This window comes from Glycine max, chromosome 6 (genome assembly GCF_000004515.6).
Source record: "Glycine max cultivar Williams 82 chromosome 6, Glycine_max_v4.0, whole genome shotgun sequence".
NCBI classification, from domain to species: domain Eukaryota; kingdom Viridiplantae; phylum Streptophyta; class Magnoliopsida; order Fabales; family Fabaceae; genus Glycine; species Glycine max.
Genome location: NC_038242.2, coordinates 4,467,446 through 4,488,770, shown reverse-complemented (window position 1 = coordinate 4,488,770; position 21,325 = coordinate 4,467,446). Strand labels below are relative to the sequence as shown.

Here is a 21,325-nt window from a genome sequence, read left to right as displayed (position 1 = left end):
CTTATATGTAAACTCTTTTTTCAAAATATATATTTTATGGTGATTTAATATTACTTGGTGATTATTTTGAATCGTGACAAAATATTATTTCTTATAATTTAGATAGAATGATAAAATTGAATATATTTAAAAAATTATAGAACTAAATTAAAAATATTAAATCTAAAAAATAAACTAAACGATTAAAAAACTAATTTAACCTACTAAAAAATAGTATGCCATGAGGGATCATTCGATCATGTAATAATTTGTCTGTATTAGACATGGTTTTGTTCATGAGATTTTTTTCTGCTTTGCGTAGAATTTATACTTAAATGCTATTATGAACATCAAGAGAGTCTAATTTAATTAATTAAATAGAATATGAGTATTGTAAATTCATGTGTTTAATTTTTATGAATAACAAAAAAACAAAATACTACAGCCCCTATGTCGGGACTGATTCTTTCGTCCCCCAACAATTGAGAACGGAAGGACAATGGAAAGAAAACTCAAGTACTGGTATAATTTTTTGATGATTTTGATACTACTTTTCAATTAAATGTGAAGGTTCATTTTAGTATTTATTATTGACTTTAAATTGTGCAAGTTCTTATGATGAAATCTTATTTTTTTTAAGAAAACTTAATTTCAATTAAATTTAAGGTTCATTTTAGAAAACTTTTTTTCCCTCAAAAGAATGAGCCTGGTTGAGTTTGCTTTTTCCTCCTTAAGACATGCTAATTCAAATGACTCACTTTGACACCTTCGTTCCATTAGGCCAATCGATTCCTTCACCTATTGATCGTTGTCATAATGTAAATACCATGCTTACCGTAATCTATCATTAACTTAAATCGATTACTTTGCATATTTTAACTTGTTCACTTTGATGGAAAACTAACTAAACCCTTCAACCGAACCATTCAAATTGTCGACTTCGGTTCCTATATTATAAGCTACAATATAAAATTAGGATGGTCCTCTGTTGATTGTCGTCGTAGACTTTCTGCTCACAGAATCAATGTCGTTGTTTTCTCATGACAGTAAAGGTCATACATAGTAATAATTGAATAATATATAACCTGTACGAAATGAGAGGTGGAAGAAAAAGAATTTCATTTTCGAGTATTAATTAGTTAATAACTTATGTGTTAATGAGTTACAGGTATTTCTTTTACACTACATATATCATTGAAAATAATCCTAATCAAATCAGGTATAATTATTATATACGGTAAAACTCTTTGTTTAACACAAGTGTATATTCATAATTCAAACTCAGAATATGAATGAACTAGGCGTTTGATAGTTAACGAGTTACGACTATGAATGAACTCATTAATTAATTGGAAAAAAAAATTGTCCGGTACCGTATTTAACATATGATGAACATTCTATTTCTGTTGAAGCTCTATTAGTTACTGTAACTTAGAATTATCTATGCAGAGAGAGAGAGAGAGGAGGGAGAACATGCATTACAACACATGTTTGTGCTAGATGGAGCCGCATGATGTCATTTGGAGAGTACGATTTGCACTTTTTTAATTTTTAAAATTGTGGGGTTTAAAAAGAATAATTAGCTACAGTAATTGATGATATTGCTTTATAGATACTGTGGTAGTATTTAATCTCCTCCACTAGACCACAAATAATGCATCTAGAATGGCATATCTCAAGCGGGATGATGTAATATTTTTCAAGTTTTATCTAAGATAAAAATAGAAGGTAAAAAAAAAAAAAAAACTCTTATCCATTTGAGGAGAGCCACCCTCCATTGTGGGGTTTTTTTGGCTTTTGGGTTCCCATCTAAGGCCACAGTGAAAGCGCACTATGTGCTGTATGATGAGATGTTGGTATAATGAAAGTAGCCACACTCATCAACGAGGGATAAAAGAGAATAAGCAATGTGGGCAAAGTGGAAACAAAGCTGCTGCGGTTTTCCTTTAGTTTCATCATTTTGCATTTCTGATTTGATCTTTTTGTATGATGAATTTAGGGGTCTTTATCAATTATCACCACTGCTCTAACTGTTGAGCACAGGAAAGCACCCATGTTACTATTGATTATTCACTCTTTGTTTCGGTGTAACGATGAAATTTAGGACTAGGTGCAATTGGTTGTGATGTCCTTTTGTGCGTGTGCAGGAATGTGTAAAACTTAATTCGGAAAAAAATCGAGTAAAATTAATTTTAAATTGTTTTAATCAGTTTGATCTTATATTTTAATAATTAAATTGATTTGAAAATCAATTTAGAATCAAATTATTTTTTAATTAATTTTAAATTAATTTTAAAAGCCGAATCAATTTCAAACTGATTTCTAAATTATTTTTTCAAATAAATAAAAAATATTCAAACAAAATCCGGTTAATCTTGTAAAAATAATTTAATTAACCGAATTGATTTATAAAATCTTTATGTTTCTTTTCTTCTTAAATTAATATGAATAAAAATTAGTTTAATTTTGATTTGATCTGAACCCATTTTTTTACACCCCATGTGCACATACGAATGTACATGAGGAGTATATTCGTATGAATTATCCCATCCATGTGATGTATTAACACCGAATTGATGCATGGTTCGACACTCTACATAGCACATTGCTCCATTGCAAAATCCCCATTGGTTTTTGATATGCGATCGCTCGGGTATGCCTGATGAGACAGATGCACGAGAATATATCCAAGTCAAATATGCAACAGTTGCAACAATGCAGATGCATTTGCGTCTTTATGCATCAAAGTTTTTCCTTAGTCCTTACATTCATTTTTTCTAACTGTCATAAGTTGGTTCGCCAGTTTAAATGTTTGTTTAAATAGAAGAAAAAGTTTTGTATATCTGGCTCGATCATGACAAAGTTTCACGTAGAGGAAAGAAAGAAATTAAATTTCATGTAGACGGCCTCATTCGGTTAACATAATAATGCCCTACAATAAAGATAAAATATTATTTATATTCCCCATTTTCATATTTCTTTTGAAAGAATTTCTCCTCCCCTTAATTTGATTTTAAATTAAGTCAAATATCGCCATCGTACAAAGCTGTGACTGACTAGTTCAAAAGCTTTCCCATGGAGCGGCTCTCACTCTTCACTCGTGAATTCAGTTGGTCATTGGTTGTTGAAGTCAATCACAACACCGCAATACTCCGAATGAGGCAGATTTAGTTCTTCCCATGCTCTCCATAAAAGGGAGGCTCAAGTTTAATGTTAAGAAGATAAAAATAAAATAAAATCAATATCTCATTATCAAAATAAATTAAGCCCAGATAAAAATTAAATTATTTTCTTCCAACACACAATTACGTCTTTTAAGTTATTTCCTCAAAAAACAAATCTTGTGCTTTTTAGTCTCTGCCATTGATTTAGACCATTAAACTTAAAAGATGGTCAGATTTTTTTAACGGCTAAAAATTGTGAAATATTTTTTAGGAATTAAAACGGAAATTAAAAACAAAACTTTGGCAATTTTAAAGCCTGGAAAAAAATATATCACGTGATTCAACAACAGTGGTTTTTGTGGCATGTCACGTTACATGCCTACATTATCATTTAATGGTTCAAGTTAGCAACAAAAATTAAAACAGAACCAATAAATTTATGGGGGACCAAAACTGATAAAACTATTTTTAAGGAATTAAAAGTAAAAAACCCATATAAAATTAGGAACTGAAAAAAAGGCCATCACAATTTTGTGCCCGCTGCGGTTTAATTTTGTATGTCTCTATTATTAGTGGGAATATTTGTAAATGCGTCAGGTGCTGTAGTCCTAATTGCAATCATGGGTTAGAGATAATATCATAGTGGTGCCATGGACCCAAATTGTGCACTAATGCACTCATTGAACAATCAGCCATCATGTCTGTAAGCCCTTGTATTTGTCTTTGTTTAGACTAAATTTCATATTTGTCAATTTTTTCTTTTCTTTTGTCTGAATATTTTTTGCTAGGTATATCCTTTTGGCTATAAAAGATCACGAGACAAAAATATCAAATAAATAGTTTGTTACTTTATATAACTCCATACATAGGATATAAGTGCGAAACTTTAATCTTCTTGTCTAGGCTGTGTATATGAAGTCCCACTATTCTTTGTACTTAGACACGGCATAGATAAAATGAAGTCACATTCACTCTCGTCCAGTTGCGATGGCGTGATATTGGACATGTAAGTAAATTCATTTTGGTTAACGGTATCTTCAGGGTCACATCGTGAGTCAAATTAAACGGGCTAATTAAGGAGGGTTTTGAATTTTGTGTGCATTTTTGTCTTTGCCCAACTTAGATCTGAGAATAGAAATTAGCATATTCTTATTTGTGATGTGAGCATGTCTACTTGTAGCTATTTTCCTTCATCCCGTTCAACTATCTAAATTGTGCCTTGGTGGCACCATGGAGAAATATTCTTCAATGGTCGTAATTAATAATTAACAAAGTGATGTTATGAATTTTAGAATGTGAATTTTAACTTTAATTTAATCTTATAAAACTAATGTTTAAAGTTTAGATTGTTATTCACTTATATATTTTACTTTAAGATTATTTTATTAAATGTGTAATTTATTAAGTTTTTTTTAATTCACGATCACTTGTCACAATATAACACTTCAATAAATATCTCTAATCAATGGTATAATTTTTAAGTCTGTTCATAAATATGAAAGAGGTATTTATAAATAGATTAGTGCTTTGAGAGATTAATTTTTGATTTTTTAATAAACGACACCCTTGATTAAAAAAAATACTAATATAATCATTATATATATGTTGTAAATGGGGAAGAAAAAAGACAGAAAGAAACTGATTGAAGGTTTTTTTTAACAAAGAGCAGATTACCCGTGAGCAAGTGCAAGCCGTTGATGTCTAATGGCCGGGATGCATATCCCCACACACAGATACATATATATATATATATGTGTGTGTGTGTGTGAGTGCATAATCTAATCTGTCCCACACTTTCATCATCCTCCTCTAACTCAACAACAAACGTACGAATGCAAAGGACGTATCGTAACAGCCTCAATGTCCTTATTTGCTTATAGGACATATGCATGTACAAAAATTATCTTATTTTGAAGTTTAAAATAAGTATTTTTTTAAAAATAACTTACATAAAATTAGATTTAAATAAATGATTATTCTTTTATGGACCTTAGACAAATTTTTTTTTTTAAAAAAATAATCTCAAAGATAACCCAAAACCAAAACATGTCTTGGTGGCCGCGTGCAGCCCTGCACCACATTTCATGTAGCATCAGTTAGGTAGGAGGTATACGTCTTCTTCAACCTTGTAAATGTTTGCGGAACATGCATGCAACTACAAGTAATTAATACATGCATGTATGTTGGCTTTGTTGTTGACTTAAAGAACAAGCACAAAATTTTGATACAATAATATATGTATTGATTTTTTTTTTCTATAAAAGTTGGGCAAACAATATAAAACATCACTTATCAAGATGCTGATTTTAATTACTGAGATGAAACTAAAGATGGCATATAAAAATAATGATAATTTTGTCTTTTAAGTTTTAAATTTAACAATACACCTCTCTCTCCTTTTCTTCCTGATTTGAAGAGAAGAAAAAATGCATGAACCTCACAAGAATTTTTTTTCTTCATTTCCAAACAATAATCGTGATATGAAAGGGAATTCGGCCATGTATTATTTCACATTATCTAGTATGGGAAAAACTAAACCTACAAAAAAAATTTTAGATAATTTTGGGTCATCATTTATTTATGATCTCGGTCATTCTTTATCTAACACAGAGATAAACAAAGAAATTGATATTTTTGACAAATAATGTAATGAAAATAAAATAGATAAAAGTAAAATAGAAGATAGTTAAACTGATCAGTGTATAGAAAGTTAGAAATAATAACTCATCTAGCATTTCTAAAGAATTCTAATTTATAGAAACTTATCTTTTATTGTAACCATTCATATATGGTTATTAGTTCCCTAATTAGTTGTGCCATTTTCTTTTTGTAACCAACAATATGCATGATGACAGATTGACAGATACAGAGATAAGATCAGATGAACCTTCTGAAAACATTCCTTTAGCTTGTAATATTAATTGAACCAAAACTGTTTGTTTATCTCTAGTGGCATAAACGTCAGTATCTTCGTTTCTATTCACAACCTCAATCATTAACAGATCGTGATCAGTAGTAATCTAATAACTATGGTGACCTCATTTAATAATGACAGTATTCTTATGAGATAATTAATTAGACTTAGATATTTAGAACATTGTATTTTTAATACCGGCATCAAAAGTGGATATAGCACTAGTGTTTTGATGAGATATCTTATGTTTTAATCCGGAGTTAGCGTCAAAAGCTATCTAATTATAATTACTCAGATCTGTTGTAGGAATTTTCTGTTGCAAGATTGCAAAAGTAAGGGAATACTAGTAGATCCCCAACTTGGGTGGATGTGTGACGTACATCTTCACTAATTAATATATCCCATTGTTGTGTTAAGATCAGATTTTAATTCACAAAAGAATGAGTTTCTTATATGAACAAGAATGAGCAAAATGCAGAAAAGAAAATGAATTAAAAAAAATTGCACTATGTGCTCACAGAAGCCACTCTTATTCAATATCTGTAATTTTTCTTTGATTACAAAAACTCTCTAGTTACAGAAAAACCTCTCTTGATCTAGGCTATACAAGAAGAAGAAATAGAAGCACTATTTCAAGCCTAACTAACCCAACCAACTTACAACTAATTAACTGTTACATGCTATAACAGAAAACAGAAAAATACTAAGTTGATAAAGTCTAAGAGAACTAACTAATGGTTGTTAACGAACCAACTTACAACAATTCTCCACCTTAATTCAATAACAAAACATTAACAAAAACAGTGACTGTTGCAGAAACAGGATTTAATCACCCTTCAGCTGAATTAAGTCCAAACAATGAAAAAACTTGCTACTTGGAAGAGTCTTTGTGATCATATCAGAAGGATTGTGATCAGTTGAAATCTTCTTGACTATAACTGATCCTTGACCAATAACTTCTCTGACAAAATGGAGCTTAATATCAATGTGCTTTGTCCTCTCATGATGCACAAAATTTCTGGATAAATCAATGACACTTTGGCTGTCACAGTGTACTGTGATCACTTCATTTTGTATCTTCAGCTCCTTTGCAATGCCTTCAAGCCACATAGATTCTTTCACAGCTTCTGTAAGAGTAATATACTCAACTTCAGTGGTTGATAAAGCCACTACCTTTTGAAGGTTAGCTTTCCAACTAATTGCAGTGCCAAAAGCAGTGAACACAAATCCTGTGAGGGATTTCCTTGAATCTAAACAGCTAGCATAATCAGAATCTACAAAACCTTCAATAGCAACTGTTCATCTGCTATTCCTAGCTCCACCATAAACCAAAACTCTTCCAAGTGATCCTCTGATATATCTGAGTATCCATTTCAGGGCTTGCCAATGTGCTTTACTTGGATTTTCCATGAACCTACTTACTAAGCTCACTGCATGAGCTATGTCAGGGTGAGTACATACCGTAGCATACATCAGTGACCCTACAACATTAGCATATGAAATACCTTCCATGTAAATTATATCATCATGTGTCTTAGGTGCTTGACTTGTACTGAGCTTAAACTGCTGTGACATAAGAGTAGTTACAGGTTTAGAATTTGACATTCTAAACCTTTCAAGAACTTTTCTGAGATATAACTCCTGGGACAAATACAACAATTTCCTTTTTCTGTTTCGTTTGATTTCTATTTCCAATATTCTCTTGGCTGCTCCCAAATCCTTCATTTCAAATTCCCTGCTCAACTCATATTTCAATTTTTCAACCTCACTCTTGCTGTTACTTGCTATCAAAATATCATCAACATATAATAGCAATATCACAAACTCAGCTTTAGAAGGAAATTTGAAATAAACACAGTTATCATAGTGACATCTATGAAACTGTATGTGAGCCATAAATTCATCAAATCTCCTATTCCACTGCCTGGGGGACTGCTTTAGACCATACAGGGATTTGTTTAATCCTCTTTACCTTTGACTTCAAACCCCTCGGGTTGTTTCATCAATATCACCTCATCAAGCTTTCCATACAAAAATGTTGTCTTCACATCCATTTGTTCTAGCACAAAATCAAATTCTGCCACCATAGCCATAAGAATTCTGATTGACCTGTGTTTCACTACAGGAGAAAAAACTTCATTGAAGTCAATTCCTTCCTTTTGAGTGAATCCCCGAGCAACAAGTCTAGCTTTAAATCTGTTTGGTTCAACTCCTTGGATGCCTTCTTTTTTCTTGAAGATCCATTTGCAGTTGACCACTCTAGAACCAGGTGGTTTTTTAATCAATTCCCATGTATGATTGTCATGGAGAGACTTAATCTCTTCATTCATGGCACTTAGCCATTTTTCTTTCTCCTTACTAGCTAAGACAACTTTAACAGTTTTTGGATCTTCCTCCAAAACCTCACTAGCAGCTACCAGAGCAAATGCTATTAGATCAGCATATCCATACCTCTTAGGTTGTTTGATTTCCCTTCTGATTCTATCTCGAGCCATCACATAGTCAGCTTTTTCTTGTTCCTCTTCTTCAGATTTTTCTTCATCAAGAGGCCAATTAACAGCTTGTGTCTCAGCATGTTTATCCTCAGTCTCCACCTCAAAATTTAATTTTTTAGAATCAGTTTCCTTACTCTGATCAGTGCTGGACTGAACCATGTTGGGCTTGGTCTTGTAGGTCATTTCAGCTTCATTGAAAAGAACATCACGACTCACCAAACACCTCTTAAAACTAGCCTCCAAACACCACAGCTTATACCCTTTCACTCCCTCAGGATATCCTAGGAAAATGCACTTGACAGCTCTAGGTTCCAATTTGTCTTGCTTGATGTGAGCATAAGCAACACAGCCAAATACCTTTAGCTATTTTAGACTCGGTGGATGGCCAGACCAAATCTCCTCAGGGGTTTTAAAATTTAGAGCTGTTGAAGGACACTTGTTGATGAGATATACATCAGTCATTGCTGCTTTAGCCCAAAAAATCTTCGGTAATCCTGCACTCAGCAACATACATCTTACTCTTTCCAAAATGGTCACGTTGAATCTTTCAGCTAAACCATTTTGTTGAGGAGTGCCCGCAACTGTCCTGTGCCTTGCAATGCCATTCTCTTTGCAGAAATCATTGAAAGGTTCAGAGCAGAACTCAAGACCATTGTCAGTATGAAGCCTCTTGATCTTTCTGCCTGTTTGGTTTTCCACAAGTGTTTTCCAGCTTTTGAAGTTATCAAAAGCCTCATCTTTTGTTTTCTGAATGTAGATCCACAACTTCCTTGAGTAGTCATCCACAATGCTCAAGAAATACCTTGCTCTAGAATGAGACGGAGTCTTGGTTGAACCCCAAAGATCAGCATGAACATAATCAAGAGTACCTTTTGTTCTCTGTTGTCCAGCATTGAATTTGGCTCTGCAGGCTTTGCCATAGACACAATGTTCACATAACTTTAATCTTTCCATTCTGTCCCCACATAGCAGCTCCTATTTTGCCAATTCAATCAACCCCTTCTCACTTACATGGCCCAACCTCATGTGTCATAACTCAGTTTTTGATAAAAACTCTTCCGGTTGCAATGGCTGTAGAGCCAGTTACAACTTCACCATCTACAAAATAGAGGCCATTCTCCATAATTCCTCTCATAACAACCATGGAGTCTTTAACTACATCCAGTATTCCTTTTTCACCCTTGAACACATACCCTCGTTTATCAAATTCACCAAGAGAAATTAAATTTATTTTCAACTTAGGTACATATCTGACTTCTGTGAGAATTCTTTCAGCCCCATCATGAAACTTGAACCTTATAGATCCAATTCCTTCAATTTTGCAAGGCTTGTTATCTCCAAGGAGTACTAACCCATCTGCTTGATAAGAAAATTGTTCAAACCATGATCTGTTTGGTGTCATATGCCATGAACACCCTGAATCATCTTGAACAATTGCAGCATTTCCTGAGTCCTTCTTCCTATTGTTACTGCTACAATTTTTCTGCCTTTCAGGACAAACTTTCCTTGTATGACCCTCCTTTTTACAGTGATAACATTTGATTTTGAACATGTTTCCTTCACCATTCTTATGATTTTCTGGCTTTTGCTTCTTCTTATCAAATTTACTATCTTTCTTGAAGGTCTTGTCTCTTGCTGTCAGCCCTTCACCACTTATAGAAGACTTCTTTTCCTTTCTTTCATTCAATTCCTTTGAATTCAGAGCAACTTGCACTTCATCAAGAGAAACAGAGTCTCTTCCAAACAATAAAGTCTCTTTGAAATGAGAGTAACTCTTAAGCAAAGAGCACAACAATAACAAGGCTTGATCCTCATCATCAATAGTGACATCGATATTTTCAAGATCAAGAATCAGTTTATTAAACAAATCCAATTGTTCTCCTACTGATTTATCTTCATGCATTTTAAACGAATACAAAGACTGCTTTACGTAAAGACGATTAACTAAAGATTTGGTCATGTACAAACCTTCAAGCTTTGACCAAACCCCAGCAGCAGTTGTTTCCTTAGAGATTTGCCTCAGCACCTTGTCTCCGAGACTGAAAATAATTGCACTGTGTGCCTTCTGCAGTAGTGCTTTCTTATCCCCATCAGCCATCATCTTTTCAAGTTTGGCTTCTCCATCAAGTGCTTCCACCAGGCCCTGCTAAACAAGAAGAGCTCTCATCTTCAATCGCCATAACCTAAAATCATTTTGCCCTGTGAATTTTTCAACCTCATACTTGGTCGAGCCCATTTCTTGAATCGAACTCAAAAAACGCTCCACGCTCACCGCACCAATTTGTTGTGCCAAGATCAGATTTTAATTCACAAAAGAATGAGTTTCTTGTATGAACAAGAATGAGCAAAATGTAGAAAAGAAAATGAATAAAAAAAACTGCACTGTGTGCTCACAGCAGCCATTCTTATTCAATATTTGCAGTTTTTATCTGATTACAAAAACTCTCTAGTTACAGAAAAAACTCTCTTGATCTAAGCTATACAAGAAGAAGAAATAAAAGCACTATTTCAAGTCTAACTAATCTAACCAACTTACAACTAATTAACTGTTACATGCTATAATAGAAAACAGAAAAATACTAAGTTGATAAAGTCTAAGAGAACTAACTAATGGTTGTTAATGAACCAACTTACAACACCCATGTTATTATTTTTGATATAGCCATAGTTATGGATAAAGGGAACTAGCACTTCAAATTGAGGTTCGTCCATGCATTTTTTTTATTGAATTACTATTTATATTAAATACCAGGGGATGACTGAAACAACGGCTAGCTGCAACAAATTTATAGTTAACTTTTGATCCTTTTCTTTTTCTTCAAATTTTTTATTATCTGTTAAGGAGGTTCGACTTAATTAATTAATTAAAATATGTGAATTATTATAAATTTATGATATTTTTTTATGGATAAAAAAAATCTCTTTTATCTAGTAAATGATTATCACTCCACAATACTTCATGCATATGTAAAAAGTTAAAACCGTTAAACTTGAGACTTTTTTTTCTTTGAGTTATATACACACATACGTGTATATATTGGACACAATGCACGCTGAGCTATTGCTATCACGAGTCAGCTGTCCTAAGCTTTTTTCACAGCATCTAATTTTTTTGCTACTTACATAGTCCTCTTTAACTTCTCCTTTTCTTCAATCATGCGCGTTTAATTTCCAACTTGTAACAACTTTATTTTGGCATCTCATGCGCTCAATGTAGTCTCTAAATTCCACTTTGTATCGTATGTATACGGTATTGAGGCGGTTACCAGCTCGATAATCATGGTCATTATAAGACAAAGGACAGGAAAGAGGAACTGGTAAGTTACATTCATTTCACCATAAACACACTGATACTACTTTATCATCTAGTTCTTTTTCAGATGTCCCACCACTCATTTGACAAATTGTACGAGTGAAGAACTTGATAAGAACATGTATTAATTAGGAATTTCTATAGGCGTCAACTTGACATAAGCATCAAGTTTAGAATATATATAGATGTGCAAATCTGCAAGTTATCAGAGTGAATTTTCTTCTGACATCGTCTTCCCATAAACAATGCTGCATGTAAATAAGGATCTATGAATCTCTTGGAACCTTATTGTAAATTTTGAACCATATAATTAGACTTATCAACACGATAAGCTTATTAGCCTTTGGAGAGGGGGTCAACATTTAATTCTTTTACGCTTTATTTGTGGCTTCGTCGTGAATATTCTATATAAATTCTGATTTAAGAAAAATTTCAAATAATTAAAATTATCAATTGATATGACTTATAATATAATTATTATAAAATATAATATTAAGAATGATAGTTTATGATTAAATGAAAGTATAAATCTTTTTACATTATCATGCATAAATTATTTAATTTTAAAATAATATTTGTATTAGTTATAATATATATATATATATATATATTAATAAGCTAATTTTAAAATAGCTTTTAATTTTTTTTTTATGATTCAAAACAGTTTAATTTAATAATTGCTTAATAAAAGGTTGGCGGGGAACGAGAATGTTTGAAGAGAATTGGGCTTACTTGGTTGGGCCTGGTGCCCATTCCAAGTTTGGTCCTGTGTTCTAGGCTAAGGGCGAAGGCTCAAGTCACGCGGCTTTTAGAATAAAGTAAGTTATTATTACCGGGCAGTGAGGGAGGTTGAGGTTGGAATAGAGCCACATAGGGGAAGAGGTGTCAGCGTGAAGAGGTGCCACGTGTACGCTTTCGCCTCTCGCTCTCTCTCTTTCCTTTTTCGCCGTTCCTAACTCTACAAGCTTCGTCTCGTAAAGAAAATTCCAAAGCTCAACAGAGAAAAATCAATTGAACTATCAAATGAGGACAGTGACTTGACTCTCTCTCTCTATCCTTTTCCGCCGTTCCTAACCCTACAAGCTTCGTCTCGTAAAGAAAATTCCAAAGCTCAACAGAGAAAATGAGGACAGTGCTTTCGCGCTTGATCCATTCCACGCCTTCCATTTCCAGGCTCAAGTATGCTTTCTGTCTTTTCACTTTTATTCCCTTTTTCCTTTTTAACCGTTATGTTCCGTTAGCGTGTCGTTTTTCGTTCTATGCTCGATTCGACGTGTGCTTGTTGTTAAATATATTGATTTTATATTCATATACACATATTATGACTTTTTATATATATATTTTTTGATTTTTGGTAACTACAGTGTTGCGCATAATATGCTATGTGGAGGATAGCCGGTGCAAATTAAGTGTGTCATGAGTTTAATATTTAATTATTTATTTATGGAACTCACTGTGTCAAGTTCAGTACAAATGTGATTTGAATTTTATGTTGATTGTCTTCATGATTTGTAGATTACTCATTAGGTCATTGCATCGTGTTTTCTCTTTTTTCTTTTTCTTATGTTGCAGTGCCACGGTAGTGTCAATCAGCGGGAGAAATCTCTTCTTTAAAGTTGAAGAAGCAGAGACTGTAAATGTGGCTCCACATCTCTTCTTTACATTTGAAGAAAATGGGCCTCCACCCCCAACGGAAAAGGTCTTCTACCAACATAACCGTATGTGAAGCATTTTGTATATGCGTTTTCTAACTTATAACTTGTGTTGAATGTTATTAAAGTTGGTTGTGTTTGGAGGCAATCGGTTTGTTGCAAAACACATTTTTAGAGAAGCCCTAGATCGTGGCGAGTCTGCTGGGTGTCCTACCAGGTTTTTTTTTTTTTTGGTATTTGTGCAACTTTCTGTCTATCATGCTTTATGTATTGGAAACACTTCATTGTTACCTGCTTTTCATATTTATTATTTAACACTTTTCTTCTTGTAATGTATCTGCGTTGTCATTCACTGTGTTTTTCTCCCAGGTCTGGTAGGTCATCCCTGCATGATTCCTGGGCTAGGAATTTTTATTGGTATAAAGGTCTGCCTTTTTTTTTCTTTTTGGCATTTTCTTGTAGACTAAATCTTTCTAGGATATTATAATTGTCTAATATATCTAAACTGTCTTCTAAAAATTAGGGAATCTCTTTTCAACTGATTCATTGACAGAAGCTCTGAATGGGGCCACTGCTGTTGTAAGTTTCCCCTTCTCTTCTTATATTGCCTGGTAAAAATTTAGTTGCAAGTTTCCCTTTAGTTTGTTAAATGCCCGGTTAATATTTTGCAGCTAAGAGAAAGCCCAAAGCCAAGTTGGTTTTACTTCTTTTTTTTATTATGTTTCTTTTGCAGTTACAAGATGTTGCTTTAGATTTTGTCGCTTAGGATACAGAATTTTATATGTAAATATTTGTTCCCTTGTGATGATATGCCTGTGGTGCTAACTTGTGTTTCTTTTATAAGATCTCATTTATGGGTGGTTTTGGCTCCAACATCAAAGCTATTAGAGCAGCTTCAGATCAAGGTAATTGAGGAATTCACATTTCATCCATATTCTTTTGAATCCAATTTTTCAAATGTCACCATCATTATTTTTTAGTTCTACTGCTTAGAGTAGCCAGGGCAATGCCCATACTAATCTTTCTTTTTGAGCTTATAACAACTGCAACTGAGCCTTATTCCACTAAGTGGGATTTGTTGAATAGATCAAATGATAAGACTAGGCTTAACAAAAATTTGGAAAAAAAAATTGTTCAATTGACAGACAGCTTAATTTTGACTTAAATATATAATCCCTTTTAAAGATTAAAAAAAATACAAATTTCCATGCTAATGTTAGGCTTGTTGAAATCACAATATCTTGATAGTTGATGGTGTTGCAATTCACAAGTTCTCCACTAATACGAGTCTAGGAGACTGTTATATGCAGCATTAAAATAATTTAGTCTTCCACAAACGTATAGGCGACAGGGGTTAACTGTTTAATCCACTTTAGGGGAATCACAGATACAGATTCATACAGTTGTCTTTGAGAAAACATTTTCTTACCAAAAATATTATACTCCCAAAAAATTTCAAATGGAAGTGCCAAAATTGTAAACTCATACTGAAAACTTGTTAATTTTTTGGGATTATTATTTACCTGAGTCAATATATCAGCTCAATATATCCTTACCTGTGTCAGTATTGCAGTGCAAGAGCTTGCAGGAGCAGCAACAAGTCTGTTTTCCCTCTGATAGATTTCTAGCCACCCCTGTCCAGATACAGTCATGAGGTAGTTATAGACATAGAAGTACAAATACAGCACAAATCTTCTATCTGGATAATTTTGAGAACCCCCGAGAAAAAGTAATGAAAGGAGTCAATGCTGTCCTAAACTAAAACATATCTCCTGTTGTCTAATGATTGACACAGGACTATTAATCTATTAAAAGCAATGTTTTTAAAACTGAACCAGTGATTGAACTGGTGAAGGCATTGGTTTAAGGTTCGATGGTTCGACTGTAGTTAAACTGTGGTTGAACCGGTTTTATATTTTTCAATATTATATAATATTTTAAGTAATCAAGTAATATTTAATTAAAAACTTAGGATCTAAAAAATTATAAATTAGTATAAATGATTAAATTATATGTTTCATAAGATAAAAAATAATAATAATTGAGAAAATATTTAAGAATGTATTTTTATTTATCTTAAAATATTTTAGATAAAATAATAAAAAAACAAAAAAACAATTTAAAAAGACCGGTTCAACCCTAGTTTTCTATACCGGTTCAGAGATGTTCCGGTTTTTTAGAGTCTCTGGACCGGTTGAACCGGTCGGTCTGGTCTGGTTTTAAAAACTTTGATTAAAAGTTACTACAAATTATAAGAAATAAACTAACAGTGGCTATGAGGAATGATGGGAAAAGGATGGATGGTACTGTCAGTGGGGGAAAAGAAGTTTTCTTAGGCTGCTGTCAGCCTGTCACAATTGTCCACCTTATTATAAGAAAGAGTTGGTGTAGCAATTCGGGCCACAACTTCAGGTTTAGTTTTTATATGTTTATGGACTTGATACTTAATCCAGGAATTGCTATACTTGGTTTTAACTTGTCAAATGAGGAAGACTGTTGTCAAGCCATACAAGGCATTGAAATAGGATAATATGCTAGAAATTGTTGTCCCATCAGTATAACATAATTATAAGCTTTCTGTTCTGTGAAGCCTCTAGCACTTATTATCATGTGTATGAGCTTTTCAGTTATAAATTTCTGTCTCTCTGGCAAAGAAATAGTGCAATATTCAGATACTATTCTTGTATGTTTTTTGGCATAGTTTTCCAATTTGGGACATGATAGGTGTATAGAATGTTGCTTCATTTCATGTAATTGTAGACCTAATAGGGCAGTTGTCTTGTCTCTGTTATGTTTTTCCTTTGCCAATATGTCTATATATTTATTTGTTGTGGAAAATGGAACGAGTCTAATGACAGAAACTGGTGTTTTGGTTGAATGAATTCTAACATGAATTTATTTTGTCTCCTATTCTAAATTATTGGGGGTGATATTTAGCCAGTGAGTTGATTTATTGGAAACTATTTTCTGTTCATCAGTTTACAAGATTTTTTTTTTTAAAAAATTTGGAATTGATTTTGTTGTCCAGCGATGTATTAGTTATTGTTTCCTCCTGTAGAGTTCTTTGGCACTTATTGTTGGATGATTTGTCCTTGGTCCCACAGGTGTTAAAAGATTTGTCTATATCTCTACTGCTGACTTTGGTGTAGTAAATGACTTACTGCAGGGCTATAATATAGGAAAGGTAATATGTCCAACTCTTTTATCGTGAGGGTATTTTGAGGAATGAATCAGTAGTTGATGAACTTTGCCAGGAAATATGTGATGGAGGAGTATCATCAATTTTTAACATCTTGTGGGTACATTCACTCTTCAATAGTTTTGACTTGTTAATCATTTAAAATTTACAGTATTCAATATGTGATTGGCCAGTTTTCTTCTTGTCACTGCTAATAGTTATAATTAACTTCTTCAGTCATCAGTTATTGTCTTTGTGATGTTCTGAATTCTCTCTCTTTGGGCTGCAATCTTTATCATGTATACATGCTTCTACTTCTATGAAAGAAAAAATTGTAAAGTTGACACTGAAATATTTTCTATTATAATCTCGTGAAATTTTTATATAGTGGCTTAATTGATGCAGAGAGCTGCTGAAACAGAGCTTCTGAACAGATTTCCATTTGGAGGTACATATTCAGTCTCTTACATTGATTCCTAGGAGGTCTGAATTAAATCTAGACTAGTTTTAGAAGTTGGTAAATTTTATCTTTTGGCTTGTAATGTGTTTGCTATCCTAGTTGATAATAGGTGACACTGTTCATTTCGCTTGTTTTTTAATCTCTCTTTACTAGCTATTGCAAAGATGTTTCCATAGTACAAGGGATGAAGAAAGTTAAGTTTTCCATCTAACAAGGAGAAAAAAAGTGAAGTAACTCATTCTTGGAATTATGGAGTATTATGCTCATACATGATTGGACTATCACATACCTTTTTCAGGAGTAATTCTGAGGCCAGGATTTTTTTATGGGACTCGAAGAGTTGGATCTCCATTGGAAATGGTAATTTGATGTGACTCTCTAATATGACGTTGACTTTAGTTTTTTCCATCCAGATTAGCAAATAACTTAGCTCCTTTGATGAGTTGACATTAGTTTTTGTATATAACCTGACTAAGCCCAATATATGTATCTGTAATGTTTTCCCCATCTTTTCATTCTTCATATTTATTATTAGTTTATAGAGGGGATTAGGGGTTTTTCCTGTTCAATTATGGTTGTCTAAACTGTTTACCAGTTGATTGATTGGTTTTGGGTGCAAGTGTCCTGAAATTGAAGTTTGAATTTCTCTTCCCGGCACTCAAAGTTCTGACTTTTCTTGAGTATTTGTTTGTTTGCGGTATACGTTCATGGCATAGCTCTTTTTACTTTTATTAGTTTTTGGTTTGAATGTCTAAATATTTGTCCTGAATATCAGCTTAAAAATCGCCCCAAATTTGTCGTTTCCTATGTTTTTTTTTACTGTTATTCACTTGAGTGTTGTAGGTTCTCCCACCACTTGTTGGGCCTCTGATGACGACAGCTCCTGTCAATGTTACTGCGGTGGCAAAAGTTGCTGTTACAGCTGCTACTGCTACTGATCCTGTATTTCCCCCGGGGATCATTGATGCCTATGGAATACAACGTTTACTGTCAGAATATATCTAACTAGAATTATCTTTCTTTTGTTTTCTGGGTAAATCTAATTTGAGGCGATTTGCTTCTGAATATCCGTGTTTTACTATTATTGTTAAACTGAGAATATTTCTCCATACCAAATCCTTGAAAGAATAAAATCTGAAAGTGCGTGCGTGCATGTAGCCATAGATCTACCTTTCCAATTTTTTTAATTTCACAATACATCAAGAATTTTTTTTATTAGTTGTTAATTTGTTAGTTTTTTTTAGCCCGAGTCCATTGATTCAACTACTTCATTGAGTAAGGTAGACTACATTTGGTAAAGTGATTGGGAGTTGATTAGTAAATTGATCCGCGTTTCCTAATTCATAAAATCTGACTGGAAGAGCATGGACCCTGAAAGTAAGAACAAATATAAAGCAAGACTGGACAAATTCCAAATAGAACTCTTCCTGTCAACTATCGATTCAACAAGTCTATCAGTAAATGATCAAGACTTAATCTCACTCTTTCCATCCAAAAACTTAACCTTAGTTTAGAATTGGGGCATAATTAGGGCACTGTACTACAAGTAACAGTCTTTGGAAGACCCGCAATATGAACACAACAGTGCATATGGCTGGACTGGAGCAAAGTAAAGGACTTTAACAAAATAAAATTAAGTTAAGTAGTAGTTGATGTTGACTTTGATTTATTAGAAAATTGAACAATATACATCAATTTTTAGTTGATACTCTGACTACCACAAAAACAAAAAAGGTCAGTTTAACAACCAATTTCCTTGTATATCATCGGAAGCGAAGAAGAAGAAAGATTCACCCTTTCACAGCTGACTAAGGTACGGGAAAATGAAAGGAAATAGTAAAGAATTGTAAGTTGATAACCTTGAAAGTAGAAAGAAACAATTCTAGAAACACGCTGAGTAAATAAGTAATTAATTATGTACGAAAGCAAGAAACAACTATCATGTGGTTGGTGTACATGTTGACCATATATGGTCCAAGGAGGCCGCAAATTGCTATAACAGGACCATTAAAACACTAGCTTTTCCCTGTATACGTAACAATCCTCTCTTTTTCCTTCTTTTACACTTAAATTATCATCATGATTGACTCATTAATTTCTGCTGCGAAAGTCGGTGACATAGACCTGCTCTACAAACTAATTCAGATGCAACCATATGTGTTGGAGCACACAGATTTCATGCCATTTGTTGATACTCCTTTGCATGTTGCAGCCGCAGCTGGGCATGCAAGTTTCGCCACTGAGATCATGAGACTCAAGCCTTCATCTGTATGGAAGCTGAATCAATGTGGCCTTAGCCCCATGCACCTTGCCTTGCAGAACAAGCATTACAGAATGGTGTGTCGCTTTGTGAACATCAACAAGGACCTTGTTAGAGTCAAAGGGAGGGAAGGTCTCACTCCTTTGCATATTGCTACTCAAACTGGGAGAACTGATCTTGTGGCTAAGTTCTTGTCGGCTTGCCCTGGTTCCATTGAAGATGTGACCGTCCGAAGTGAGACTGCGTTACACATTGCTGTGAAATATGATCAGTTTAAGGCCTTGGAGGTCTTGGTTGGATGGCTTCAGAGAAATTGCCAAAGACTTGCTGAGGACCGGGAAAAAAGGGTTTTAAATTGGCAAGATGAAGCAGGCAACACCGCTCTCCATCTTTCAGTTCTCAAAGGCTTCCCACAGGCATGAGGCATATCTTTCGATTCTTATATTTTACTTCAAAGAAAAAAAGAATGTTTTCAAAAGACCTGAGCTTATTTAATTTGGATTTACAAAATTAGCTTTAATGACCCTTTTTATAAGCTTTAGATTATTTTTTTCATTATGACATTGGTGTCAAATACCACCGGTTTTACTGATAATTATCTCCGTTGGAGAATCTGACTGTTTAGTAGGATTTTTCTTTTTAATCATATTTTTTCTATTCAAAAGACTCAAATTTAAAATTTTATTTAAAGAGACGAAACCTAGTTCCACTTGGATTAACAATTTCTAGGTTAGTTTATTTAATCATGGTTTAATATGAACCAAAAAAAAATCATAGGTTAATTTCAATATGGTGCTTTTGATATGCTTTGTACAGGCAGTTAGGTTGTTGATAGACCGCAACATAGACAAAAAAGTCAAGAACTTTGAGGACTCAACAGCGTTGGACATAGTGGAGATCAATCAAACTCAGGCTCACTGTGCATTGATCAGAAATGAGTTGGTTAGAGGAGGAGCTTTACGTGGGTTTTCACTAGCCAATGTTCCACTCCTAGAAGAAGAGCTAAGAGCAAAAATCACATTCAATGAGCGAATACCAATCTATGTTACTCGTCTCAGAAAGCGAATATCAAACGATACACGCAATGCTTTGTTGGTGATTGCTATTCTCTTCGTAACGAGCACGTACGAAGAAGCACTTAGCCCCCCCGGTGGAGTTTACCAAGGTGAGGCTAGTAGTGTCACAACCTCAAAGAAAACTAGGGCATCATTGCATCAGAGGGATTATGCAACACCATAAATTGTAGGGAAAGTGGTGATGAAAATGCAAACGTTCTTCTGGTTTTGGTCCTTCAATGCATGGTCCTTTTATCTATCAATTTTGATGATATGTTTGTTAATGCCACGAGGGCGCATCAGCCTTATAGTTACTTTCTCACTTTCTATCTTTTTTGGGTGCTACGTGTTCTCCAAGATGGTTATATCACCCAGCCTCAAGTTAAACACTGCCACTGCGGTTATGCCATGCATATTTATCGTCTTCTACAGTTGGGGAAGTTCGATATACATTAGGTTAGCCAAAAAACTTAAAATGTACGGTTATAGACAAAAAGACGCGTTGAAGTTTTCCAGAGGAAATAGATGGTAATAATGACGTAATTAAATGTTGTTGTTGTTCTAACACGCATTGATTCAAGTTCGGGGATGCTATTGTATATTGATATTAATTAACAATAATATGTGCGACGACCGTAGTGGGGAGAGTCAGCTTAGATTATGATAAGAAACACTTGTCTTTAATTTGTATATAATAATTATAATTATTTATTGCAATTGACTATTAGTCTATTACTTTAGAAATCAACTTTCATTTGTCCATATTTCGAGAAAGAATAATTTTAATTTTTCATTCTCATTTTACATAAGAATGAATGAATATTATGATTTACATTTTAAACCACCATGAATATG

The 21,325-nt window shown here is 33.6% G+C and overlaps 2 protein-coding genes across 2 annotated transcripts; both read left to right on the top strand.

Moving 5' to 3' along the window:
• Positions 1-12,685: 12,685 nt before the first annotated feature.
• LOC106794097 (uncharacterized protein At1g32220, chloroplastic) lies at positions 12,686-18,318 on the top strand. The gene is made up of 10 exons (XM_014777290.3): positions 12,686-13,044; positions 13,438-13,564; positions 13,646-13,734; positions 13,887-13,942; positions 14,041-14,096; positions 14,362-14,422; positions 16,622-16,701; positions 17,101-17,143; positions 17,454-17,515; positions 17,999-18,318. The coding sequence occupies exons 1-10, from the start codon at positions 12,989-12,991 to the stop codon at positions 18,158-18,160; spliced, it is 792 nt and encodes a 263-aa protein (XP_014632776.1). The 5' UTR covers positions 12,686-12,988; the 3' UTR covers positions 18,161-18,318.
• Positions 18,319-18,464: 146 nt separating this feature from the next.
• Positions 18,465-21,157, top strand: LOC102663913 (ankyrin repeat-containing protein BDA1). The gene is made up of 2 exons (XM_014777289.3): positions 18,465-19,831; positions 20,232-21,157. The coding sequence occupies exons 1-2, from the start codon at positions 19,235-19,237 to the stop codon at positions 20,652-20,654; spliced, it is 1,020 nt and encodes a 339-aa protein (XP_014632775.1). The 5' UTR covers positions 18,465-19,234; the 3' UTR covers positions 20,655-21,157.
• Positions 21,158-21,325: the final 168 nt, after the last annotated feature.

Excerpts from the sequence above, each read along its gene's own strand:
- LOC102663913 (XM_014777289.3), top strand. The coding sequence starts at position 19,235 with ATGATTGACTCATTAATTTCTGCTGCGAAAGTCGGTGACATAGACCTG. Across the intron at positions 19,832-20,231 it reads TTCTCAAAGGCTTCCCACAG|GCAGTTAGGTTGTTGATAGA; the intron begins GCATGAGGCATA and ends TGCTTTGTACAG.
- LOC106794097 (XM_014777290.3), top strand. The coding sequence starts at position 12,989 with ATGAGGACAGTGCTTTCGCGCTTGATCCATTCCACGCCTTCCATTTCC. Across the intron at positions 13,943-14,040 it reads GAATTTTTATTGGTATAAAG|GGAATCTCTTTTCAACTGAT; the intron begins GTCTGCCTTTTT and ends TCTAAAAATTAG. Across the intron at positions 14,423-16,621 it reads TAGAGCAGCTTCAGATCAAG|GTGTTAAAAGATTTGTCTAT; the intron begins GTAATTGAGGAA and ends TTGGTCCCACAG.